The sequence below is a fragment of the Gambusia affinis genome, linkage group LG21, assembly GCF_019740435.1.
Source record: "Gambusia affinis linkage group LG21, SWU_Gaff_1.0, whole genome shotgun sequence".
In the NCBI taxonomy this organism is placed as follows: domain Eukaryota; kingdom Metazoa; phylum Chordata; class Actinopteri; order Cyprinodontiformes; family Poeciliidae; genus Gambusia; species Gambusia affinis.
The window spans coordinates 1,157,501-1,184,386 of NC_057888.1; the positions used below are offsets into that span (position 1 = coordinate 1,157,501).

Genomic DNA, 26,886 nt, shown 5'->3' on the forward strand with positions numbered 1-26,886 from the left:
TAGGAGGCGTGCAGCAGCTCCGGCGTGTCGGTCAGCGTCCCGTACGAGTTTTCCCTCAGCTGCTCCGTCTGTTTGTAGGAAATCTGCAGAACATGAAGACAGTTCTGATAAAATATGAGGATCTGCAGCCGCGTCACACCAATCTCAGCTCTGCTTCACATCAGGTCAGAACGGGAAACAAAGCTGATTAAAAACCAACTGTTAGGTTTCTGTTTGAGTTTTTCATTCATTTAGTTTTTAAATTTATGGGATTAGAGATGAATAAATCCTAATATTCTGTTGTTACACTGTTTGAACACTAGGTGGCAAAAGTTACAAACTTTTCTGTAAAGAATGTCTGCTGGTGGTGGTGCCTGATTGGCTGATTTAATAATATTTGATAAACTCTGACAGAAGAGAAAACAACACAGAAAATCTCCAAACATTTCACTTTAAAACATGAATGTCTTTCCATGTTGGTGTTTTTATGCGATTCTTCTTGCAGTTATTCGGTGTGGATTGCAGCCTAACTGAGTTTATAAAGCCAGATCTGTCCTGTATCTGCCTCCAGCCTGTGTGAACGACGCCCTGAAATAAAATTATAAACCTGTTAAAGCTGGTAGCCATGAAAATCGTCCAGATTTTCAGTTTAATATTTAATACTTTGGTTCATTTGACCAACAGTTTTGTCTTTAAAATCTGACGTCATGTTTTACATGGACCTCTGTAACCCCAGCAGCTCCAGGCGGTCCGGTACCTGGCTCTGGATCTGCGAGGCCCTGGTGGCTCTCTGGATCTCCAGGACGTCGGCGCTCAGCTCCATCCCTTTTCCCACAATCTCCGTCTCCAGATCCCGCCGGTATTCCTTCTGCAGACAAACACCTCGCACTCAGACTCACACCCTTTTATCCCCTGGTTTTGGTTCCGGTCGGTCTCACCTGGTTCAGAATCTGACCGGCTTTCTTCACCCTCAGAAGCTCAGGCGTTTCCTCCAGGCCGAGCCCAGATAAGCCCCGCCCCTTCACTTCCTGCTCCAGGTCCTTCCTGTACTCCTTCTGTAAAACGAGTCCCGGTTAGAGAGTTCAGGTCATGAGAGAAATAAAAACTTTGATCATTTTTCATTTGATTAAGAGTTTCACTGAAATCTGATCAACTAATTTTAACTAATTTAAAGTTAATTAATTTTCACTTTAAATATGAACGTTGATTAAACGGAGATAAATTTGTCTGATTTTTGCTGAATTTGGAAGTGAATTTTATAAAACTGGATATAGATATAGATATAGAAATACTGGATTAACGACTTAAAATAAAATAAACATTTTAATTAAAGAATTTGAAATTATTATTTTTAACAAAATGTACAAATATTTGACTTCCTGTTTCCTTTAAACATTATTTAAACAATTATTTGTTAAAACATTTCCACTAATAAATTAATATCTGTCCATATGAATCACCTGACGAAATAAAATCTGATGAATAAATGATTTAATTTTAAAGTAAATATAATTCTAAACACATTAACTAAATATTCCCTCGGTTAGTGAAGCAGTTCTTCATGAATTTATTTAACTTTTCTTATCCTCTCCATTGTAATTTGAACATTTTTTAAATTGTTGCAGATCTTCAGCCAGTAGGGGGCAGTACAATAAAAGCCATGTTGGTGATGGGCCATGTGACGCATCAACATTTAGAAAACCTTCATCAACATTTAGAACATTTAAGAATCAGATTAAATAGAAACAGTTTCAGTTTGATTCCAGCTGATGAAATGAGAATGAGAGCAGATTTTTCTCCAGCTGTGATGTTCGGTACCTCGCTCAGCAGGCTGCTGGCGTTCCGGGCCGTCAGGAATCCTGGAGTCTGATCCGCTTCCAGCAAAGCTTTCCCCTTCACCTGCTCCTCAAAGTCCCTGCGGTATTCCCTCTGAAACACAAAACATTCCTGATTCCCTCTGAAACACAAAACATTCCTGATTCTGTCTCTCAGCAGTTTCTTCTTAAAGTTCCTCCAAACATTTAAACTTGGATTTAAAACAGTAAAACTCAGTTGGCTGCATTCTGCTGTTTGACCACTAGGAGGTGGTGTCCAGCTTGTTACCTCGCTCTGCATCTTCTGAGCCTCTTTAGACACTTTATAGCTCTGAGTTTCTCCAAACTCCATCATAGAGCGCCCTTTGTTCTTCTCATACTCCTCCTTGTACTTCACCTAAAAACAGCAACATGTTAAAAACCAGTAAACCCATCAAAACCAGTTGGGCTCAGAGTGACTGGGACCTGGCTGTGCAGCACGGCGTTCTCCCGGTGGTGCTGCTGCTCCGCCGTATCCACGGCGATGTGGTAGTGGGCCTTCGTTTGCTTGTACTTCTTCTTGTACTCCAGCTGAGGACAGAAACAGGAAGTTAATCACTGATATGGAATCAAAGGATCAATAAATGTGGGTTTTCTCTACGTTGCTCTGCAGCCTGCTGGCCTGCAGGACGTGGTCCAGCTGCAGCAGGTTGGGCAGGTCCAACGAGCCTTCAGGCCTCTGGTTCTGGTTGGTTTTATACCTGACCTGGAGCAGAAGGGACAGGTTAGAGCTGAAGGTTTAATCTGAAGGTTTTATTTCATGAAGAAAAGAACGACACAAACACCAAGACACTGAAAACAAAAACTCATTCAATATTTATATTTTCATTTTACAATCCAGAACTTGCTGTGTATCGGACCAAACTGGGACTTTAAAGGTTTTACTGGTGACTTTATGTAACCAGAAAGTTCAGAAAATTAATCAGCACATTTTGGGAGAATTCAGGTGATTTCCAGGTGAGTAACAAATCACCTGGAAAGTTCTGGAAAACCTTCAGGTTTTAGAAATACTCCAGAAATACTCCTTCCAGAAAAGGATCCGGATAATAACTGGTTTTGTTTTGTCCAGTTATTTTATTAATTCAGACTCCAGAAGTTTTACTGGTTTTAAAATCATCTTGATGATGAACTCAGAAATGTGACGGTTTTGTTCATCATCCAGAATCTCCTGCAGAGAAACAAAACCTTTCAGGGAGATCGACCTTCATACTCCAGATTCCTAAAGATAAAAACTCTTTTTCCTCTAAAGTTATCAAAAATGTTTAGGACAAAATAACAAACCAATAAACGGTTTTATTGAACCAATAATCTGGTTTTAATGGTTTTAAACTTTCATTTCTGTAAAGGGTTTTTCTGTCCCAGTGGCTCCAACTGGTGCCAACCTGCTGAAACCAGTAAACCAGTAAACAGTCTGCTGGTCTCCTTTCAGATTTACTGAAAAGCTTCTGCAGCTACTGAACACAATGAGTTGTTACGTAACGCAGCGTGGGCGCCAGAACCGGGCCGAGGCACCGTGTGGGGAGCATCACTGTGTGTGTGTGTGTGTGTGCGTGTGTGTGTGTGTGTGTGTGTGGAGCGTCTCATCGCAGTCACACACGTTTACACCGATGATCAGACCAGATATCAGATCAGGAGCCGATCTGGGGTCAGAGGTCAGCTCCAACAGTTCTCTGTCGTCTCGTTTGTGTCTGCCTGTAACCTCTTCACCTCCTCCCACTTTTCATCGCTCAGCTCCTCTCTGTTCGCTGTAGAAAGGGGTTGCCATGGTTACGCCCACTCAACAGACTGGATCTCAGAGAGCGAACAACAGCAACAGACACAGCCTGTTCCTGCTGCGCTTGTTTATCTCTGAGGCTGCAGAGGAAGAGTCTGGAGGAAAAACCAGAGGGATCAGAGGGATCTACTTTAAGGATCTACTTTAGGGATCTACTTTAGGGATCTACTTTAAGGATCTACTTTAAGGATCTACTTCCTGTCATAAAAACACAGCGACTGACTCTGGAAGTAAAGATGCATCATGTTCAGTTTCTAATCTGACTCTATTTAAAATATTTGAAATAAATGCATTTTGAGAAACATAAATACTCAACATGCTATTGGCTGATGTTTGGAAAGCTTGGCGCTGATTGGCCAATCCCTTTGAGCAGCCTGTTCCCCTCCCCACCTGCGGGGGCGCTGCAATGACACAAAAACCTCTGAAGACACTGAGCGCAACTTCCTTCTTCACAAATTGGAAACTAAAATGGCAGCGTCAGATTTTAGCGGTTCGAGGATTTTAGTTTTAGCCAAAGTTAAAGATCAGGTTTGTTTGTTTTGGTTGTATTTACCCAGAATGCCCTGCGCTGTAGTTCACTTCCTGCTTGTGGAGCGGTCTCTGGTCCGCTTGGCGTTCACATTCAAACTGAACCAGAGTTCACTTCAACCAAACCCAGACTTTGGAGGACCAGAGTTAGTTTAGCATTCACACCTCACCAACCGAACCGGACTTTGACTAGGCAGACAGGCTGATTGAAGCAACTGAACAGCTGTGACCTCTGACCCCCTGACATTCCACTGTGTAATGAAAACTCACAGCTCAGCAGTGAGTCATGGCGCCCCCACCTGACTGGCCAGAGCAGCTGCAGCCTGTGTGTGTCTGAAGGAGACGCAGTCCATGGGGTTGTAGCGCGGACGCTGGCCCTTTAAAAGTCGGTCGAAGCTCTCCTTGTACTTCACCTGCAGGAGAGAGAGGTGAGCGCCCCCTGCAGGTGTGGCTGGTCTGGGGTAGGGCGGCTGTGTTACCTGGCTGGCCAACCTGGAGGCCTGCTTGGCCTGCAGGATGTCGGTTCTGTCCAGGACGGATCCGTCGCTGTAGGCCGGCTGCTGGGCGCTGCGCTTATAGGCAACCTGTGGATCACAGCAGGTTCTGATCCGGTTCTGACTCTGGCCTGGTTCCCTCCAGGCAGCCAGACTCTGTTTTAATCTTTCTATAGGATTCCTGAGGGTCTCATTCAGACTGCGGCTGATTAGAACTGATTTTATTTGATTCCAGTGGGATCAATATCAGATGATCGATATCAGATGATCGATATCAGATGATCGATATCAGACCCTACAGATCTGATATCGATGAGTTTAAGTCTGGCTGCTTGGAAAGAAAAATATATACATAAAACATAAATAAATTCCTGAATAAATTCAACAACAGTTTTCTCTCTTGTTCTCTCTAGTCTGTTAAACTCAGTCTGATTCACCTGTCAGGTACCAGAACACCAGAACACCTGGACACCTGGACACCTGAACACCTGGACACCTGAACACCAGAACACCTGGACACCTGGACACCTGAACACCTGAACACCTGGACACCTGGACACCAGAACACCTGAACACCTGGACACCAGAACACCTGAACACCTGGACATCTGGACACCTGAACACCTGAACACCTGGACAACTGAACAACTGAACACCTGGACACCTGGACACCAGAACACCTGGACACCTGGACACCTGAACACCTGGACACCTGGACACCAGAACACCTGGACACCTGGACACCAGAACACCTGGACACCTGGACACCAGAACACCTGGACACCTGGACACCTGAACACCTGAACACCTGGACAACTGAACAACTGAACACCTGGACACCTGGACACCAGAACACCTGGACACCTGGACACCTGAACACCTGGACACCTGAACACCTGGACACCAGAACACCTGAACACCTGGACACCTGAACACCTGGACACCTGGACAACTGAACACCTGGACAACTGAACACCTGAACACCTGAACACCTGGACACCTGAACACCTGGACACCTGGACAACTGAACAACTGAACACCTGAACACCTGGACACCTGAACACCTGGACACCTGGACAACTGAACACCTGGACAACTGAACACCTGAACACCTGAACACCTGGACACCTGGACAACTGAACAACTGAACACCTGAACACCTGGACACCTGAACACCTGGACACCTGAACACCTGGACAACTGAACACCTGGACACCTGGACAACTGAACACCTGAACACCTGGACACCTGAACACCTGGACACCTGGACAACTGAACAACTGAACACCTGAACACCTGGACACCTGAACACCTGGACACCTGGACAACTGAACAACTGAACACCTGAACACCTGGACACCAGAACACCTGGACACCTGGACACCTGAACACCTGGACACCAGAACACCTGAACACCTGGACAACTGAACACCTGGACACCTGGACAACTGAACACCTGAACACCTGGACACCTGGACACCTGGACACCTGAACACCTGGACACCTGAACACCTGGACACCTGAACACCTGGACACCTGGACACCTGGACACCTGAACACCTGGACACCTGACCTTCGGCCTGCAGCCGGACTGACGGCTCAAACAAATCCTCAGTTAAAGCAGCTGATCTCACATCTGTCCTGTAAAACATTCATGGAGTTCGTCTGCAGCTTCTATAATTAATCTTCACCCTCAGAGGACGGCTGCTAACACGGCTGTTGTCATGGAAACCAGTGCAGAGCATGATGGGACGTTGAGCGGACTCACGTCGCTGGCCAGCTTGGCTGCGTTGGCGGCGCTGATGATGTCGGGCCGGTCGGGCGCCAGGTTGTAGCGGTGCAGTTCCTCTCTACCTTTCCTGTAGCTGATCTGAGATCAGAGACACAGACAGAAGGTTTTAAATCTAATCTGTAAGAAAATCATCGGGCTGTGATAGCGCGTGTTTGTGTTGCCGTGGCAACGGCGTGTTTACATGGCTCTGCTTCCTGGCGACCTCCATGGCGTGCTCCACCTCCGGCAGCGCCTTCATGCCGCTGTAGTCGCTCCTCCCCCTCTCACGGTTGAACTTCTCCTTGTAGGATTTCTGCAGAATGAGACGCAGCCTGTGATTGGCTGATTCCTGGTGACACAGTTTAACCGCCTGGAGACGCAGACAGAGGCTCTGATGTTACGCTCCAGTTGGCGAGGCTTCGCTCAGTCAGGTGACCTGGAACCAGGAAAGCATCAGGCCTGCGTCCCAGTTCACCCAGTTTACCCAGTTCACCCAGTTCACCCAGTTTACCCACAGCAACCAAACGGGCGTCATGTTGTGTGGAGCTGCAGCTCAGATCAGTTAACATGATTCACCTGAGAAATCACCTGGAGCCAATCAGAGCAACCGACAGAGTTTTACTGCTGCAGGAAATGAAAAAACATTTTATGGTTTTTAGATAAAAATAATAAATAAGAAAAATTATTATTATTATTATTATTATTATTATTATTATTATTATTATTATTATTATTATTAGTTGAATGAGATGTTCTCTTGCCTTTCCCATTTTGAAAACCTAGATAATAAAATGTATTTCTATATTTGTTATTTTATAAACTGATCAGTCTAAAAGATTTTAAGTGATAGTTTATGACTTCCTGTGATACATTTTCATTTGTATACATTATGTTTTATTTCCTATAGATTGTAGATGTCATCTGTTTATATTTAAAATGTGATCTTCTTCCTCTCTCCAAGCATTTATTAAAGGATTTTCTATATTTTAAATAAATGATTTAATGCCTTTTACTCTCAGTAAAAATAAAAACTATGATTCTGAGCCTGAAGCCGCTGTGCCGTGTTTCTGGGTTGGGGTCAATAGGTCACATCTGAGCCTCCAGGCAGCAGCAGCTGCTGTTTTCACACTTCTGTAGATAAAACACCATCACACCCCCACCGGGGGCAGAGGGGCAAATAAAAGCCCCACAGCATCCTCACATTTTACCACAGACTCCGAGTCTCTCTGTGAACTCGGTTCCTGTCAGGAGAAGCTTTTCCCCCGGGGGGCGCTAACGAGGCGTGGAGGTGGAGGGGGGAGGAGTTCCTGTTTAATTAGCTGGAGTTTAATTAGGAAAAGGTTCAGGTTTTAGATGTGAGTGGATTCATTCTGCTGACACCCGATCTGTTACATCAGATCCTTTAAATCGATAAAATCAATAATAATAATAATAATAATAATAATAATAATAATAATAATAATAATAATAATAATAATAATAATAATAATAATAATAATAAAACAACCCAACAGAGAACAGGATCAAATCTGATCCAGTGAAGTGAATCCTGCTTTAATCAAGACTTTAACTCATAAATTGTTTCTGTAAATTGGGTCTTACGTCACTCAGCGCCTTGGTCGCCTCCTTGGCGAAGACGGTTTCGATGGTTTGGGGCATCTGGGCGTACAGACAGTGAGCCGCCTCCTTCTTCCCCTCCTCCCTGTACGCTTTCTGCAACAAACCAACAACAAGAAAACTAAGTGAGCTGAAAAGTTTCTGTCCAGAGCAGCAGATTTAAATTTAAAGTTGGAATAAGAGTCGTTAAGCAGTGAAACTGCTGGACGTACGTCGCTGCACTGCTGAGTTTGCTGCTTGGCATGTTGAGTCTCTTTGGTTTCAGGAAGCTGAGAGTACAGAGACTGAACCAGATCCTTTCTGCTGGCCTCCTTGTACTTATTCTGAAAAACAAAAAGCTAAATTAGGTTGATATCTTCATGTACAGTCGATGGTTTGGTTGCCTGGCATTAAACTTCTGAACATTTAAAACATTTTGTGTTAATTATATTTCCTAACCAACGTCACCAGAATGAATAATAATCCTATTTTATAGAAACAGTGTCTCTCAGAGAGATGACCAGGTTTTCTGTAACATGATGTAAATGTTTTCCTTGGTTGTGGAGGTGAACTCGCCTCGCTGTGCGTCTCCCTCATTTCTCTAACGAACTGCGTCTGCAGAGTTTCAGGCAGCAGAGCGAACAGAGAGCTGGGCAGATCCTGCAGGTCCTTCTTATACTGAGAACCACAGAAACACAAACTATCAATAATTTAACTGGTTCTACATCCTGTGAATGAAAACACAGTAAAGTGTCAAACTGTCTTACTTCACTGTGTGTTTCTGAGATCTGCTTGATAAACTCCGTCTCTCTGGTTTCAGGCATGTGGTGGAAAACGGTGCTGCTGATCTCCTGTCTGCCTTTCTGCTTGTATTTATTCTGCAACAAAACAGAAAGTTACACTCATTATTAAACAGCCTTTAACATTTTTAAACTCTGAGCTGCTCTCCCTCCTCACCTCGCTCTGCATCTCCGTCACGACTTTAGCAAACTTCATCTCATCAGTCTGTGGCAGCAGAGCGTAGAGGCTGGAGCTCAGGTCCTTCTTTCCTTCTCTGTATTTCACCTGCAGACAGAAAACAACTTCAGACAAGTCAGTTTAAAATATAGAAATATACCTATATATCTATATATCTATATAAATATCTATATATCTATATATCTATATAAATATCTATAAATCTATATAAATATCTATATATCTATAAATCCCTTCGTTCTCAATGTTTTATTTTGATTTGCTGCCTGACTGACTGACTGGTTCCTGTGATGGTACCAGAGCAGGAATCTGCTTTGGTACCGTCACAGAACCGGATCAGAGCTGCTGGATCAGAACCGGATCAGAGCTGCTGGATCAGAACCGGATCAGAGCTGCTGGATCAGAACCGGATCAGAGCTGCTGGATCAGAACCGGATCAGAGCTGCTGTCGTGAGTGACTGAAGGAATTATGACCTCTGGATTTGTCCAGCCCTGAGTTGTCTAAACGTTTTCAGGTTGCTGCCAGTGAATCCAGGAGGAAGTGGAGTTTGGTTGCAGATCAGAACCTGACGAGGTTCTGCTGGTTTCGGACCGGTCCTCCTCTCTGCTCCGTACCTCACTCTGCAGCTCCGTGGTTTCCTTCGCATGCTGAGTGTCCAGAGTTTCAGCCAGCTGGTGGTACAGGCAGCCGCCCGCCTCCTTCCTGCTGGCCTCCTTGTATTTCACCTGGACAGACCGTCATCAGTCCGACGCTCAGACAGGAAGTCGGACTCTGACCCGGTCCGAGTCGTTCTCACCTCGCTCTGCAGCTCAGAAACCGTTTTAGCGAAGTTGATCTCGGCGGTTTGCGGCAGCTGGGAGTAGAGGCTGTGTGAACGGCTCTTCATGCCGTCCTCTCTGTATTTGTTCTGCAGGAAAAGACGAAACGATGCAGAGAACCAGAACAACTCAGGAACCGGCAAACGGAAACCAGGAGGTGACCTTTCACCTCGCTCAGCAGGTCGGCCATCTTGGCGGCGAGCTCCGTCTCTGCAGTCTGTGGCAGCTGAGCGTAGAAACTAGACGACAGGAACTTCTTCCCGCTCTGCTTGTATTTATTCTGCAACACAAACAGAAAGATAACGGCTCAGATCTGGACTTTAACTATACACTGATTAAAGGAACCGGACTGGGACTGAACTGGGACTGAACTGGAACCAGACTGGGACTGAACTGGGACCAGACTGGAACAGAACTGGAACAAACTGGAACGAAACTGGACCTGAACTGGACCCATTAAGCCCAGTAATGAAACAGTTTGCCATGGCGGTCCACAGGGTGCTGAGCTCAGATCAGTGGCTTTAACTTTATACACAGCAGGATGAAACACTGAAGATGATTCTCAGCTTTATTAAAATCAGTTGACTGAAGAATTATTTATGAATTTATGCTTCCAAACAGAACAAAATGCATCAAACTACAGCTGGGATTTCTTCAGGTTTTCTCTGTTTATGTTTCTGTTTTTTCTCCAGAATCTGATTTTTAATGCATAAAAGCTCCAGATGTTTGGTTAAAAGGAACCAGAGAACAACTGAACTCTGCATAAGAAATGATGATCTGATGTTTTAGGCTGAAATATTCAGGGCTGAAAAGTGGAGGGGTGAATAATTCATGCGTTCACCTCGCTCTGCAGCTCAGTAAGGTCTCTAACGCGGCGAGTCTCCGGCGTGTCAGGCAGCCGGTGGAACAGAGAGCTGCTGCTCTCCTTCCTGCTGGCCTCCCGGTATTTAACCTGCACAGGTTGAAATATTCAGAAAAAATAAATGAAATGAAACTAACACAAACATAATTCTACTTATTGACAGAGAAACCAGTTATTTCAGTAACCAAACATGAAGTATAAATGTGAATAAAAACATTTCTCCCTCGCCTCGCTGTGCGTCTCCCTCATCTCTTTAACAAACTGCGTCTGCAGAGTTTCAGGCAGCAGAGAGAACAGAGAACTGGGCAGATCCTCCAGGTCCTTCCTGTACTTTGACTAGGACAGAAAGATAACAAACATATTTAATCTGGTATTAAGAGGTTTATGTGACGACACAAACCAAATAAAGTGAACTGAGAAGATTCATTAATTATTAATGTTGAAGGAGATTTTATGTTAAAATTTAAAACATTTCATTCATTCATTTCTGTAAGTCAGATGTAAATACGGACGGACGGACGCTGCGTGGTGCGTTCAGGGTCGTCACCTGGCTCTGGATCTGGGCCGTCTCTCTGGCCCGCTGCGTCTCCTCCGTCTCCGGGAGGCGGGAGAAAAGGTTCCTCCTCATCTCCTTCTGCCCCTCCTCTCTGTACTTCACCTGAGGGAATCAACCAATCACAGCTCACTGCAGCGTCTCCATGGCGACGCCCACGGTGACCCGGCTGAGGGTTTACCTGGCTGTAAACGTCTCTCAGCTCCTTGGCGAGCCGCGTCTCCGTCGTCTCAGGAAGACGGTGGAACAGAGAGACGCTGAGAGGCTGTTTGTACTTCACCTGGAAACACGGACCGAGAGGAAGAGGAGCGATGAAGAGGAGCGAAGAAGAGGAGCGATGAAGAGGGGTGGTGAAGAGGGGTGGTGAAGAGGGGTGGTGAAGAGGGGTGATGAAGGTGCGTGATGAAGAGGAGTGATGAAGAGGAGTGATGAAGAGGGGTGGTGAAGAGGAGTGATGAATGAGCGTGATGAAGAGGAGTGATGAAGAGGAGTGATGAAGGTGCGTGATGAAGGTGCGTGATGAAGAGGAGTGATGAAGAGGAGCGATGAAGAGGAGTGATGAAGAGGGGTGATGACGGTGCGTGATGAAGAGGAGTGATGAAGAGGAGCGATGAAGAGGAGCGATGAAGAGGGGTGGTGAAGAGGAGTGATGAAGAGGAGTGATGAAGGTGTGTGATGAAGAGGAGCGATGAAGAGGAGCGATGAAGAGGGGTGGTGAAGAGGAGTGATGAAGAGGAGTGATGAAGGTGTGTGATGAAGGTGCGTGATGAAGAGGAGTGATGAAGAGGAGTGATGAAGGTGCGTGATGAAGAGGAGCGATGAAGAGGAGTGATGAAGGTGCGTGATGAAGAGAAGTGATGAAGGTGCGTGATGAAGAGGAGTGATGAAGAGGAGTGATGAAGAGGGGTGGTGAAGAGGAGTGATGAAGAGGAGTGATGAAGGTGTGTGATGAAGGTGCGTGATGAAGAGGAGTGATGAAGAGGAGTGATGAAGGTGCGTGATGAAGAGGAGCGATGAAGAGGAGTGATGAAGGTGCGTGATGAAGAGAAGTGATGAAGGTGCGTGATGAAGAGGAGTGATGAAGAGGAGTGATGAAGGTGCGTGATGAAGAGGAGTGATGAAGAGGAGTGATGAAGGTGCGTGATGAAGAGGAGAGATGAAGAGGAGTGATGAAGGTGCGTGATGAAGAGGAGTGATGAAGAGGAGTGATGAAGAGGAGTGATGAAGGTGCGTGATGAAGGTGCGTGATGAAGAGGAGTGATGAAGAGGAGTGATGAAGGTGCGTGATGAAGGTGCGTGATGAAGAGGAGTGATGAAGAGGAGTGATGAAGGTGCGTGATGAAGAGGAGTGATGAAGGTGCGTGATGAAGAGGAGTGATGAAGGTGCGTGATGAAGAGGAGTGATGAAGGTGCGTGATGAAGAGGAGTGATGAAGAGGAGTGATGAAGAGGAGTGATGAAGGTGCGTGATGAAGAGGAGTGATGAAGAGGAGTGATGAAGAGGAGTGATGAAGGTGCATGCCTGGCTCTGTAGCAGCGTAGCATCTTTAGCTCGCTGCGTCTCCAGGGTCTCAGGAAGCTTTGAGTACAAACTGCTGGACGTTTCTTTCTTTCCTGACTCTTTATATTTGACCTGAAACACGACAGCAGGATTTAAAGGGACAGGCACACATTCCAGCTTCAGAGTTCGATCTCAGAAAACCTTTGGTTTTACCTCACTCTGGAGTTCAGAAACGTTTTTGGCGAACTGGGTTTGGTTGGTTTCTGGGAGCTGAGAGTAAACGCTGACCGTTTGGACCTTCTTCCCTTCTTCTTTATATTTGTTCTGAAGATTCAAAAGCAGGAAAATATTTTATCGTCATGTTGTCACTATGTTACTGTTCAGGAAGTAGAAAACCTCACCGGACCCAGAAAGGAAACCCAGAGGTTCCTGAACCTCCGGATCATCCTGGGTTCTGAACTGGACTCTGTTCACACCAGACGCTCCGCTTGTTTGATCAGAACCAAAACCTAACCTTATTTCCTTCTTTGGTCCAGTTTGCTTTCACACTGAGCTTTTTTCAGCTGACAGTTTGTAAACTAAGCCATGCAGTTAGACTGACATGACGGGTCGGGTCAGAACAGAACACAGACCCAGAAACTAAACATGTTCTGACCCACGACATTCTGGCGGCGCCAAGCGGAGGAAGAATGAGGAAGGTCTGAATCGTACCTCACTCTGGATTTCTGTCACCTCTCTGGCAAACTGAGTTTCCGCCGTTTCAGCCAGCTGGGCGTACAGAGGGCAGCTCATCTCCTTCCTTCCTTCCTCTGAGTATTTTTTCTGTTGAGACGAAGATCCAGAGCGACGCGGTGAGTCCATTTTTCTGCTGGTTGAGTCAGACGGAGGAACAGGAAGGACAGAAACTCACGCGGCTCTGCAGCGCCGCAGCGTCTTTAGCGTGTCGCGTCTCCAGGGTTTCAGCCAGCGAGGAGTAAAGAGAGGAGGCCGCCTGCTCCTTCGCCGCCTGCTTGTACTTCACCTGACAGGAGAGACAGACCAGTCAGCCTCCTTATCACCTCTGACCTCTGACCTCTATGTGCTGCTGGGGCGTTCTCTGACTTCATTGGTCAGATTTATCAGCGGCAGGCCAATCAGACGTCAGCATGTTTGACGTCTAAATGTATTTTTAAATCTTATCTGATGTTCGTTTTCACCTCGCTGTGCGTCTCGGCCATTTCTTTAACAAACTGCGTCTGCAGGGTTTCAGGCAGCTGAGCGAACAGTGTGCAGGGCAGATCCTCCAGGTCCTTCCTGTACTTCACCTGCAGGACAGCAGCAGCTGAGCGGAGAGGCAGAGAGCAGCAGCAGCTCCCAGAGAGCCGAGCCTCACCTGGCTCTGGACCTGCATCACCTGGCGGGACAGCTGCATCTCCGGCGTCTCACAGAGCAGCTGGTACAGAGACGACGAGTCCGTCTGACTGCCCTGCTTGTACTTCACCTGCAGCAGCAACACAGCTAATAACTGTCTCCATAAATCATCAAACCTGAGATTTTATACATGATGTGAGAAACTCCAGATGAACTGATGATGTTTAGGTGACATAAAAGGCAGAATAACATTTATTTAAATGCAGAAGAAGTAAAACCTGGTTGAACCGATTCTGAGGAGAAATCACTGAGATAAAATAAATAAAGTTTTGGTGGATTGTTGGAAGGAATCTGTTTCAGAACCAGAACAGAAAGTCCAGTATTTACCTGAATGCTCCATGTTTATATTTATAATAATGAACTGATAGTTTACAGTAAATAACTTTTAAATCTTTCCATAGGGTGTCGGTTTGCTGAGTCTTAATGTTTCTCCTGAATGTCTGAAATCACAACATAACCCACCATTTTATTCACATGTTGTGAATTTATCCTGAGTTGTAGTTTTAGCTCCTTCTGCCTCATGCTAGCTGCTGTCTTACACTTTTTAACAAATTTCTCTATTTGGTTATGAAAATGAATAAATAAAAGTCAACATGATAAAAAAGGAAAAGCTGAAACGATGAATCAGTTTGAGGTTGTTGGTGAGAAACAAACTGATTCTTTAAAACATGATGATGTCATTTCATCATATCAGGTGATATTATTGTTTCTTTCTTTCACATTCTGTTGTTTTACCTGCAGAGCCACCAGATGCTCACCTGGCTCTGCAGGTCGGTCACCTCTTTGGCCCGTCGGGTCTGCAGCGTCTCAGGAAGGCTGGAGAACAAACTGGACTGGAGCTTCAGGTCTGACTTGTACTTCACCTGACAGACGACCAGCAGCCGGTAAGAAACAGCAGGAACCTGAATCAGCCTGCAGGCTGGACCTCAGAGCAGCACCAGCTGCTTTTACAGTCAGTTTAATGTTTAACATTAAACATCTCATTATGGAAGAGGAGAAAAATAATAAGTTAGAATGAAATGGAAAACCAGAACATGAAGGTTCCTCTGGGTTCTCCAGGTTCCTGTAGTGTGTGGGTGTGTGTGTGCGTGTGTGTGTGTGTGTGTGTGTGTGTGTGTGTGTGTGTGTGTGTGTGTGTGTGTGTGTGTGTGTGTGTGTGTGTGTGTGTGTGTACCTGGCTCTGCAGCTCAGAAACCTGCTTGGCATGTCGGGTCTCCAGAGTTTCTGGCATCACAGAGAAGAAGCTGCTGCCGTCCTGCTGCCGGCCGGACGCCTTGTACTTGTTCTGGAAACAGAGTTTAACCGTCTGAACCTGCAGCAGCGTCTGCTCTTCATCACAGCCTCTGCTCTTCCTCACAGCCTCTGCTCTTCATCACAGCGCTGTGAGGAAGAGGACGGACCGGTTCTGCTCTCACCTCGCTCTGCAGCTCAGCGGCGGCTTTAGCCAGCTTGATGTCGTTGGTTTCTGGCAGCTGAGAGAAAACGCTCTGAGAGAGAAGCTGCTTCCCCTCGGCTGTGTATCTGTGCTACAGTCAGAGGAACACAGTTAATATTATTATTATTATCATTATTGTTATTATTATTATTGTTAAATGCAGGATGTTTCTCTCTTCCGTCACGTTTTCTGCCTCATTATTGTTTCTTATTTTAATTTTATTCTCATTGAAGAAACTAAACCTTTAAACAGAAAAACTTCTGGAATAAATTTCTTACATTTTAGTCAGAAACAAACTAAATACTGAATAAATATTCCATTATTTTATGAAGAGCAGTTTGGATCAATAGAAGTATAAAACCAGAAGCTACATTTGCTGATCCATATAATCTGAGACAGTTTCCACTGATTGTATTAAAACATGTTAAGGTTTATTTGGTGTTTGATATTTTGTTGTTTCTGAACAGATTCAGATTTTTAAAACATTTATTCTAAATGTTTTCCATCTAGGATCCATTTTGAACTCTTCCTGGTTCCTGCTGGCTGTCAGTTTGTCAGGAATCAGGTGACTTTAAGCTCCTCCCCTCTCCGTTTGCTCCTACTTGGCTCTGCATGTGTCCGACCTCGCGGGCCAGCTGCGTCTCCAGGGTTTCAGGAAGCTGGTGGTAAACCGGACACTGCAGCTCCTTCTTCACTGCTTCTTTATAAAGCAGCTAAAAGAGACAAATTCAGCCAGCACAGCAGAGATCGTCAGTCACTTTCATTGATTAAGTTCTTCTAGGAAACCCAACGTTATCAGCGGGTCGTTGTACCTGACTCTGCAGCCGCGTCGCCTCCTTGGCGTGTTGCGTCTCCAGAGTTTCAGGCAGTCGGTGGTACAGAGACGATGAACTCTGCTTCTTACTGGCCTCTTGGTATTTTGCCTGAAGAGTAAAAACAGTTTCAGCTCAACAGTTCTGCTCTGAAACACCTGGAGACACTTTTGGTTTTTCTCCTGTCGCTTCAGACTGAAACAGAACTGAGAAAAAACCAGGATGGATGTTTAGTGTAGCTGCTGCTAGCAGTGAGGGCAGAAATGATGATGAAGGTGATGAAGGTGATGAAGGTGATGAAGGTGATGAAGGTGATGAAGATGATGAAGGTGATGAAGATGATGAAGGTGATGAAGATGATGAAGGTGATGAAGATGATGAAAGTGATGAAGATGATGTTCCCACCTGGCTCTGCAGCTCCTGCAGCTCTTTGGCTCTCTGGATGTCCAGAGTCTCAGGAAGCAGAGAGAAAAGAGAGAAGCTCCGCTCCTTCATCCCGTCTGCTTTGTACTTCACCTGGTCAGGAAACCAGAGAGAATCATCCATCATGTTTCATACCAGCAGCATCAGAGCAGAGAGAATCAGACAGGAAGTGGAGCTGAGCAGACAGGAAGTGGCACCTCACTCAGCATCTCCATCTGCTGCCGGGCAAACTGAGTGTCGATGGTCTCTGGCATCAGGTGGAAGAGACTGGATCCAACCGGCTGGTTGTGTTTGTACGTCAGCTGGAGGAGCAACACACACACACACACACACACACACACACACACACACACACACACACACACACACACACACACACACACACAATACAGGCTGCAGTGAAAACAGACGTTTGTACAGTAAATACTCCAGAGCCCGTCTGTCTGTCTGTCTGTCTCTCTGTCTGTCTGTCTGTCTGTCTGTCTGTCTGTCTCTCTGTCTGTCTGTCTGTTGATTCCCTCCAACTGGGTCATCAATGATCATAAACAACAAACAAATTCTCCAAATGGTCCAGTCAAAGTTCAGACCTGAACCTTATAATAATCCTGTTGGGAACAGAATTTCCATAAATGGAAATGAAACAAATAAAGTGAAGTAATGATGGGAATGAAAACAGACAGGAGTTTTTCTGTCAGTTCCTGCTACATGTGGTTCTGTCAGTGGCTGGAGGTCAGAGGTCAGAGGTTCCCAGTGTTGGACTGTGGTTACCTGGCTCTGCAGCTGCGTTGCCTCTTTAGCGCGCTGCGTTTCCAGAGTCTCCGGTAGAGTCGAGTACAGAGAGTTCACCGATTCTTTCTTCCCTGATTCCTTATATTTCATCTGATTATGAACAAAAAGAATCAGTTCTCCAAGTTTAAACTGATTCACCTGAAACACGTCTGTCGTCTGGAAACTCATCGAGTTTTATGTGCTGAAGCTCTGATTACCTCACTCTGCAGCTCAGAGACGGTTTTAGCGAACTGAGTCTCTGCTGTTTCTGGAAGCTGAGAGTAAAAACTGTGAGCCAGATTCCTCTTCCCCTCCTCCTTGTATTTGTTCTGAAACAAAATGAGAAACACTGAGAAGAAAAGAAAAAACTCATGAATCTAATAACACAAACTGATGAGTTTTATAACCATCAGAGCTCAGAGGGTAAATATGGAACTGATTATTGATAAATCATCAATAATCAGAGCCACTGAAACATTCTGGGTCTTTATTTCATCTTTTTTTCAAATGTTTAAGAAACTCATGCAATAATAATTCTTGTTATCTGAACCAAACCCAGCAGATTAAATGGTGGATTCATTTATCCACTTCAGTTCAGATAAACCGGATCTACAGAGTTAATAAAAGGAAACATTTAAACAGATAGAAAATCAATAAATTGATTTTCCAACCAATAAATCTGTTTTATTTACTTTAAATAAATTGGATCTATAAACTACAAGCTAATCCAGCAGCAACAAATAATCCAGAGAAGCAGAAGAAAACATTAATCTGTGTCCTGTGATGTATTTTAATTTAATTTACTTCACTCAGTAGGTCAGTCATGTCTCTGGCGAAGCTGGTTTCCAGAGTGTCAGGGAGAGTCGAGTACAAAGAGTCGGACATTTCCTTCTTCCCCCTTTCTTTATATTTAATCTGTTAAAAGAAATAAACGTGTTAAATAATAAAACACTGTAAAAACTGCATTAAGAGACACAATAATAAAACACATCATTCATCAGCTGTGGTGTTCCACAGGGCTCAACACTCAGTACCATTACTGTTGTTTTTGTCATAAATTAATATTTTTATTTAAAAACACAAAAGGACAAAATGTTTTGAAGATACAACATGTAGCAGTAAATATTGTTCTGTACTTTATGATCATTATAATCATTTTCTTTAAGTTAGAAATAAAGTTTTTAACAGAAGAAACTCCCACAATCATCCATTCAGAGACATAAAATAGGAGAAATGTATATATATACATTTATACATCAAATAATTCATTAAAAGAAGATTAAAACTTCCTCTTCCTCACCTCACTCTGCAGCGCTGCAGCGTCTCTCGCTCTCTGTGTCTCCATGTTGTTCTGCAGCTGACAGTAAAGATTGTCCCTCATCTCTTTCCTTCCAGCTTCTTTGTATTTAGTCTGGAAATTCAAACCAGAAATCCTCCATTAACCAGATTTTAATTATTTGTTTCCAACAAGAGTTTTCAGGCGTTTCTACCAAGTTCTGTAAAAGTCATTTATAGAATATAATATGATTATTTTATAACTTTACAGACGGTAAAACACAATTTAACCAATGAAATGCCGTCATGTTCGTACGTCACTCTGCAGCTCTGACAGATGTTTGGCCATCTGGGTTTCCGTAGTTTCAGCCAGCTGATGGTACAAACTGCTGTGAATCTCCTTCAGTCCTTCTTTATATTTCACCTGCAGGAAACGACGACACACACAAAACCTAAATAAACTTCACAAGGATGTTTTACTTTGTTTTAACATGAAAAGCTGAAAAGGAAAAGAGAATTGTGAAAATCACAAAACAGGAAAACAGACAATTTGTCAAAAATTATTGTCTGTTTTTAATATTAAATTTACTCACATAAAACAAAACAAAGTTACTCTCTGGTTAGCAAAGAGACAATCAGAACTATTATCATTACATAAGTAAATATTAGGAAATATATTTTGCTTAAAGTAATTATGAGGCTCAACTGTTTGTAAACTTTGTCACCAAATGGAAAATGTATGAAATTAATTTCCATTTAAAATATAATAAATGTAAGTAAAAGGAGCCATGTTGGTTATTATCTATGAATAAAACAATGTTTATTTTCATCAGTTTGTGTTTCTGTTCTGGACTTTATTATTTCTGCTGTTTGATCAGCGTTACTCTGCTGTCCTAGTCAAAGCCCCGTACGTCACTCTGCAGCTCTGACGCCTGCTTGGCGTGTTGCGTGTCGATGGTCTCAGGCATCACAGAGTACAGGTTCACATTCATCTCCTTCTTACCGTCTTCTTTATATTTGACCTGGAAAACAGTGAAACAAAGGAGGATGAGATTCAGCTCTTCATCCTGCAGAGAGGAAAACAGGTTCAGGTTTTAGAGTCATTTCTGCTGAAACCTCGCTGAGCATGTCGCAGACGTCCTGAGCATGGAGCGTCTGCAGCGTCTCTGGCAGCTGGTGGAAGAGGCTGCAGCTCAGATCTCTCTTCACAGAGTCTCTGTATTTCCTCTGGAGGGAAATCAAACAGAAAACTGAAAAACATCAGTTCAATTAACGACGGCGTCCCACAGGGCTCAGGGCTCAGCCCACTGCTTTAAAGGTACAGCTAACCAATCAAGTTTAATGTAGTTTAACTATAACTCACTGATTAAAAGAGCAATTAATGAAAAACTATGTTTATTTTTGTTATCTTGAGGAAAAGCAGCCCATTAAATTCTGTTTATACAGTAAACAGTGATTTGTAGAAAAATGTTTTCCTGTTTAGTGTGAGTGAAACATGATTCCATTAGTAATCATTAGTGAACTCGTCCTGCAATGTTTCAGTAAAACGTTCGTTACCTCATTGATCAGGTCAGAAACCTCCTTGGCGTGAATCGTCTCCAGAGTCTCAGGCAGCGAGGAAAACAGCGAGCGACTCGCTTCCTTCCTGCCCTGCCGGTATTTCATCTACAGCGAAGAATCAAAGACCAAAACTCAGGAAACTAAAACAACAAAACACTCAGAAGGAGATTTTAAACCTTCATTTACTTTAATAATATAAATAGACCAGATATGAACCTTTGATTTTAATATAAGAGTCAAAATATTCACAGTTTCTTGGGAATCTTGTCTGTATTTATATTTTTATGTGCAAAGAATAAATAAAACTGTCAGATTTTCAGATCCATGTTGTGAAACATGAGATAAACTTTTGGTTTCCTGTTTCAGCTGAATGTCTCAGATGAGCTGCGTTGTGTTTGGGTTTATGTATTTCAGTCCTGGTTCTGCGGCCCGACCCAGTTAGTTCTGCGGCCCGACCCGGCCCGTTTGGCTCACCTCGCTCTGCAGCTCAGCAACGTCTTTAACGAACTTCATCTCAGCCGTTTCTGGCAGCCGACTGTAGAGGCTCTGAGAGACGCTCTTCTTCCCGTCCTGCTTATATTTAACCTTCAACACAAAGCAGGAGATTAATAATCCAGGTCATCATGACTAACATGGTTCTGTTCATTCCTCTCGGCGGATCGGGCCGGTCCTGAGCAGAACCTCGTTAACTCTGAGCGTTTCGCCTCATCAGCATTAAAAAGCTGCGACTCTTTGATCGTCTTTGTGATGCTAATCAAAGCCGACGATTCAAAGAAACATCAGAGACGCTGCAGCTCTGCAGGACGTGACAAAATAAAATAAATTCATGAGAGACGTGAATAAATTATTACCACTGTGACCCGATTCTGGATGGGTTGGACAGAACCAGCTGATGATCTTTAATGATCTCTAGTGTTTGATATCAGTAATCTGAGTTAATGTGGATCCAGGATTTCTCAGAAAACAGTTTAATAAAATTATCTTAAAATTAAATATCTGTGTTTTATTTTTGTCTGGCTTCTAGTTTCTACTATAAGAATTAAAAACAGAAAAACTGAAATATGTCTGGAAGTTTCCTAATCCTGGAAAACGTTTCTCAGATTCTCATTAAAATTAAAATTATTAATCATTGGATTATAAAATCTACCTGTATCTGTGAACCTTTGATAGGACGAAGGTTTCATAATGAGTCCAATCAGGAAATGACAGAAATTTGTACATGAAGTTTTTTAGAGCCTTTTAGGAAAATCAAAGGATGGAGATGGAAATTAAAATTTTGGCTGCATGATAAAAACTGAAACTGCAGGAATGTAGTAAATCCAGAATGAGGTCAGGCTGGTAATGCTAACAGTTTTAGCACATCAGACATTAGCTACAGCACTCAGAGGAATGATTCTGTCATTACTGCATACAAGGTTTATCCAATTCTAACATTAAACCAAAGGTGAGCTGAAGAGCTAACAGGAAGGTTAAAGGTTAACGGCCTTCCTGTTGAGGAAGAGTTTCAGGTCAACATGGTGGATCTGATCGGGTCACATGACGCTGCTCACCTCACTCTGCAGGTCGCTCATTTCTCTGGCGAAGCTGGTCTCTGACGTCTCCGGCATGGTGGCATAATGGCTGCTGGACATTTCCTTCCTGCTGCTCTCCTGGTACTTCAGCTGCTCAGATTTCACATAAACATGTTACTGTGATTACTCTGAGTAACTGTAACTGATTACTCTGATTACTCTGATTACTCTGATTACTCTGCTCACCTGGCTCAGCTGCTCGGTCGTCTCTTTAGCGTGTTGCGTCTCCAGAGTCGCAGGCAGCAGAGAGTAAAGGCAGCTGCTGATCTGCTTCTTTCCTGCTTCTCTATATTTCATCTGAACACCAGAAATAAATTTAATTCATTTACTGAGTTCATCCAGTCGGGTTTTATTTTATCTGCTCATTATTATCTTTATTTCAGGATTTCTGTAGAAAAGTTCATCATATTTTTCTGAATGGTTCTTCAAGCTTTCTGTGTATTTTCCCAGAACAGAATGTAAAACTTTCTGTTTTCTATAAAGGTTTGTGTTCCTACGTCACTCTGCAGCTCTGACAGATGTTTGGCCATCTGGGTTTCCGTAGTTTCAGGCAGCTGATGGTACAAACTGCTGTGAATCTCCTTCACTCCTTCTTTATATTTCACCTGCAGGAGACATGAAACATGAAATACATTTAGAAACAGGAAGATCAGGAGGATCTGCTCTCATTCTGATCGTCTGTTTAAATAATATTAATGTTTAAAACGGAGAAAATATCAAAACAACTCGTCTCTAAACAAACAGAACAGTTGGAAATATTTTTGATAGAAAACTAGAAGTGGCTGCAGGACGAAGCCTTGAGGAATCCCATAATTAACTGATGTTATCAGATTATTATAAATTTATGTAAAGTGACATCCTGGTGTTTCAGAACCAGGCTGGCGCTCGGCGGCGGACCTGGCTCTGCAGGCTGGACGCCTCCTTGGCTCGCTGCGTTTCCATGGTTACCGGCAGGACGGCGTACAGGCTGAGGCTCGCCTCCTTCCTGCCGTCTTCTTTATACTTCAGCTGCAGATCGAACCCAGAGAGCAGAACGTCAAACAGCAAGCTTAAAGAGACAGTAACACATTTTATCCTGAAACTTCTTTCCAGTCTCATATTAGTGGGTGATCCCTCTGGTTTCACTGGTTCCACTGGTTTCAGTGGGAACGTCGGCCATGTTTTACCTCGCTGCAGAGCTCAGAAACCTCTTTGGCCCGAACCGTTTCTATCGTCTCCGGCAGCAGAGAGTACAGACTGGAGCTCCCGCCTTTCCTCCCAGACTCCTTGTATCTGGTCTGAAATCAGACGGTTTGAATGTTCACAGGTTCCAGAACAGCTGCAGGGTTTCTCTGACCACCTTCGTCTCACCTGGCTCTGCAGGTCAGAAACACTTTTAGCAAACTGAGTCTCTGCCGTTTCTGGCAGCTGGGAGTAGAAACTCTGGGACAGGCTCTTCCTGCCGCCCTCCTTGTATTTACTCTGAGGAAAAAAAGACTTTAAATAGGCCATTCATGCTGATTTATTTAGATGTTGATTTAAATAAAACATCTGATTTCATTTTAAACTTCTGATTAATATTTTAAACATTGAGTTCATGTTCCTGTCTGAAGGTCCTGATCTCATTTTATCACATTTTGAATTCAAGCAGTTGGAGTTTATTAAATAATATAATTTAAGCAGCAAATGGTTGAAGGAAACATCAGAAATAATGAAGAAGTTCTGGAAGTCTGGAGGCTGATTTATAAAAATTAGTAATATTTAATAAATCAGGACTTTTTCCAGACGTCCTGCTGTGTGTGTGTGTGGGTGTGTGTGTGTGTGTGGGTGTGTGTGTGTGTGTGTGTGTGTGTGTGTGTGTGTGTGGTACCTCACTGTGCAGCTCCGTCATCTCCCGGGCGAACTGGATCTCTGTGGTGTCGGGCAGCTGGGCGTACAGGGAGGAAGCAGCTCCTCTTCCCAGCAGCGTGGAGCGATAATTCACCTGGAGACGAAAACCTTCAGATCAGAAACTGAATCCTGCAGCTGATCTGATGGGATTAGAGCTATGAGGACGGATCTGGAACGGTAACGGTTAAATGAAGACATGTTATTAGCTCTGGACCGGACCGGACCAGACCGGACCAGACCCGGTGTGTTTGCATACGTGGCTCTGCAGTTGGGAAACCTCCAGGGCGTGTTGGATCTCCGGCGTGTCTGGGAGCTGGGAGTACAGCGACACGGACGCCTTCCTCTTCCCGTCTTCCTGGTACTTTTTCTGAAACAGAACGAAGTCAGATCAGAAAACAATCTGCATGTCTGAACGGAAACACCAGAAAGTCCAAACGACAAAAGGAAACTGAAACGGTGAGAGGAAGGAAGAATTGATCTGAGGGATTTCAGCTGCAGACGGTTTGCTGCTGTCAGTATCTGAGACGTTCAGGTCATCAGGAAAGACGTTTAGAAGGACGACGTGTTTCCACCACATGCTGAGACGTTCTGTGGTTCAGAGAGATCCAGACTTTCACCTGCTAACAGGAAGGCTGAAGGTTTTACATCAAATCTGCTCCATTTTAAACCTTCAGCCTCTGAAAACCTCTGAGTTAATTTGAGGATCTGCGTTCAGCAGCCAATCCTAACCCTAACACAGCCTCAGGTTTGGGATGGTGGTTCTGGTTCTGGTTCTGGTCCGGTCCGGTACCTGGCTCTGGAGGTCCTGGACGGTTCGGGCCAGCTGCGTCTGGCTGGTTTCAGAAAGCTGAGAGAACAAACTGCTGCTCATCTCCTTCCTGCCTTCCTCCTTGTATTTGTTCTGCAGATCAGACAGAGAATTATTGGTGAATTATTGGTGAATTATCGGTTAAATACAAACATTTGACCCAATCTGGAGCAGAACCGGAACCAGTCGGACCTCGCTCTGCATCTCCGTCAGCTCTCTCACAAACTGGGTCTCTGTGGTTTCAGGCAGCAGAGAGTAAAGAGAGGAAGAAATCTCCGTCTTCACATTCCCTTTGTACTTGATCTGAAAACAAATAAAATAAAAATTAAACCAACAAACTGATGAATCCTTCAGGTAACGATCAGCTGACTGAGGAAAGGTTAACAGCTGCAGATTCTGCAGAAGCTCAATAAATGGTATTTTCTGTGATTGATGCAGTGATGATTTTATTATCTGATTATTTAATTATCTGATTATTTTATAATCTGGTTATCTGGTTCTTGGTGACTCTGGTCTACTGAAGACGTTGGACCTCGCTCTGCAGCTCTGAAGCTTCCTTGGCTCGCTGCGTCTCTGGAGTCTCAGGCAGGACGGAGTACAGAGACAGATTCGCCTCCTTCTTCCCGTCCTCCTTGTACTTGGACTGGAAACAGAGAGTGTCAGGCTAACAGGAAGCAGACCAGGTCATGTGACCTTCAGCGGTGAGTTCAGACCTCGGAGATCACAGCGCTGATGTTCCTGGAGTGAATGAGTTCGGCTCCAGGGACAAACAGACTCTGACCCTTCATCTTCTCAAAGTCCTCCTTATACCGGACCTGCAGCACAGCAGAGCTAGCGTTAGCATTAGCATTAGCATTTGCACACAAACCTGCAGCTGGATAAAAATAAAAATCACCATTTATTATTATTAGTCTGATTATTTCCACTGGAAGTTAAATCCAAACTGAACACTGTTATAGTATATATATAACATAACAACCACTGCAACACTGACTGCTACTGGAGATCCATGTCCACTCTTAGAAGAGTTACAACATTTAATTTCCTTCTAGGAGTAAATAAAGTAGATTTTAGTCAAAGAAAGTTTAAACTTGATGAGAATGTTTAGTTAAAACACAGAAACAGCAGAAAAAGTTTTCAAAAGGCAGATTTTCTCCTCCAGATGTTTGTCCTGATGAAAATGGCTGTCGTTTCCATGGAAACAGGCTTATTTTGGGGTTGAGTCTCCTTCAGGGTGGCTGTTAGCATCAGATTGATCCAGTAGAGAAAAGAACCCTGATGGAGGAGCAGAAACGGCCTATTTAAAGCACGCTGACCTCCCGGCTTTATCGGCTTTGAATCAACAGCAGCTCCTCCCAATCAGCCAAGCCCGTCTCTTTTACCATCAGAACCGAACCAAGACTGGGTCACCAGAACCTCCTGACCATGAGCCCGGGTCACCAGAACCGCCCCATAACAAACCCTGGAATGGAAGCTAAATGAAGGCGTTGCAAAGGCCTAGTCAAAGTCTGGCAGTGCTGTGCTGGGCCCTCAGAACCAGCAGGATTTCTTCCTGCTGAACGTTGTGGACTCACGTCACTGAGGATCAAACTGCATCTGCGGTTGAACTCTGGATCCGGCAGCGGCGGCTTCACGTCTGCAGCAGCCTGGAGGACCAGGAGGAGAAACACATGAAGAAGAAACTGCAGCGATGACATCATCAGGAGACTGATGATGTCATCCTTTCACTCAGGAAACCCTGAATGAAAGGATGAAATCAGGAACAGGAAGGTGGATCAGTGGATTCAGGAGAACCGAACCGCTGGAGGTTCTGCTGCTCTCAGAGGTTCTGATTAAATTCTCCTCCAGTTTTAACTTTAAAGGATCATTTTTACAAAATTTACATATTTAAAGAAAATTAATACAACTTCAGTCATGAAGCTGCAGATCAGATTCTCACCTCAGATTCCCAAAGTGCCAAATGTTTCTTTGTTTTTCTCTCTTCATCCTCCTCTTCATCTACTCCATCCTCCTCTTCCTCCTCTTCCTCCTCCATCTTCTCCTCCGCCTCCTGTAGAATCTCTTCTTTCTCTCCCTCCACTGTTTGCAGTTTTTCCTTCCCTCCGTCTGATGCTGTTGAATCGTTTTCTGCCTCCATTCTGGTTTCTGAGGAAAATCATCAGTTTATTAAAAATTTTTATTTTTCTGTTTTTTCTAAACACAATAAAAACTTAACGTTCAGTGATGAGGAGGAGAACGCTGCCTGGTT

General features: G+C 44.1%; 1 protein-coding gene across 13 annotated transcripts in view; it reads right to left on the bottom strand.

The window, feature by feature from the left end:
* Positions 1-26,886, bottom strand: part of nebl (nebulette) — a 52,084-nt gene that overhangs the window by 7,916 nt on the left and 17,282 nt on the right. For 3 of the 13 annotated variants that reach the window (XM_044104879.1, XM_044104878.1, XM_044104882.1), the window contains exons 2-60: positions 26,578-26,783; positions 26,213-26,284; positions 25,352-25,453; positions 25,171-25,281; positions 24,831-24,941; positions 24,621-24,731; positions 24,087-24,197; positions 23,811-23,924; positions 23,312-23,422; positions 23,128-23,238; positions 22,859-22,969; positions 22,459-22,566; positions 22,148-22,258; positions 21,941-22,051; positions 20,865-20,975; positions 20,388-20,495; positions 19,947-20,057; positions 19,742-19,852; positions 19,147-19,254; positions 18,856-18,966; positions 18,360-18,470; positions 17,774-17,884; positions 17,556-17,666; positions 16,985-17,089; positions 16,770-16,880; positions 16,365-16,475; positions 16,155-16,265; positions 15,533-15,643; positions 15,292-15,402; positions 14,876-14,980; positions 14,080-14,187; positions 13,904-14,011; positions 13,618-13,728; positions 13,419-13,529; positions 12,921-13,031; positions 12,729-12,839; positions 11,389-11,487; positions 11,202-11,312; positions 10,883-10,990; positions 10,634-10,744; positions 9,962-10,072; positions 9,771-9,881; positions 9,589-9,699; positions 8,953-9,060; positions 8,763-8,873; positions 8,572-8,673; positions 8,229-8,339; positions 8,002-8,112; positions 6,602-6,712; positions 6,397-6,498; positions 4,614-4,718; positions 4,434-4,547; positions 2,434-2,538; positions 2,259-2,363; positions 2,083-2,190; positions 1,798-1,908; positions 918-1,034; positions 737-847; positions 1-83 (exon numbers count right to left, since the gene is read on the bottom strand). The exon at positions 1-83 is cut by the window's left edge and continues 22 nt beyond it. The exons of 2 other annotated variants lie outside the window; for them this stretch is intronic. In XM_044104879.1, coding sequence (XP_043960814.1) covers positions 1-83; positions 737-847; positions 918-1,034; positions 1,798-1,908; positions 2,083-2,190; positions 2,259-2,363; positions 2,434-2,538; positions 4,434-4,547; positions 4,614-4,718; positions 6,397-6,498; positions 6,602-6,712; positions 8,002-8,112; positions 8,229-8,339; positions 8,572-8,673; positions 8,763-8,873; positions 8,953-9,060; positions 9,589-9,699; positions 9,771-9,881; positions 9,962-10,072; positions 10,634-10,744; positions 10,883-10,990; positions 11,202-11,312; positions 11,389-11,487; positions 12,729-12,839; positions 12,921-13,031; positions 13,419-13,529; positions 13,618-13,728; positions 13,904-14,011; positions 14,080-14,187; positions 14,876-14,980; positions 15,292-15,402; positions 15,533-15,643; positions 16,155-16,265; positions 16,365-16,475; positions 16,770-16,880; positions 16,985-17,089; positions 17,556-17,666; positions 17,774-17,884; positions 18,360-18,470; positions 18,856-18,966; positions 19,147-19,254; positions 19,742-19,852; positions 19,947-20,057; positions 20,388-20,495; positions 20,865-20,975; positions 21,941-22,051; positions 22,148-22,258; positions 22,459-22,566; positions 22,859-22,969; positions 23,128-23,238; positions 23,312-23,422; positions 23,811-23,924; positions 24,087-24,197; positions 24,621-24,731; positions 24,831-24,941; positions 25,171-25,281; positions 25,352-25,453; positions 26,213-26,284; positions 26,578-26,783 — 6,496 coding nt within the window. 8 more of the 13 variants (XM_044104880.1, XM_044104881.1, XM_044104883.1 and 5 more) reach the window with 8 other exon arrangements.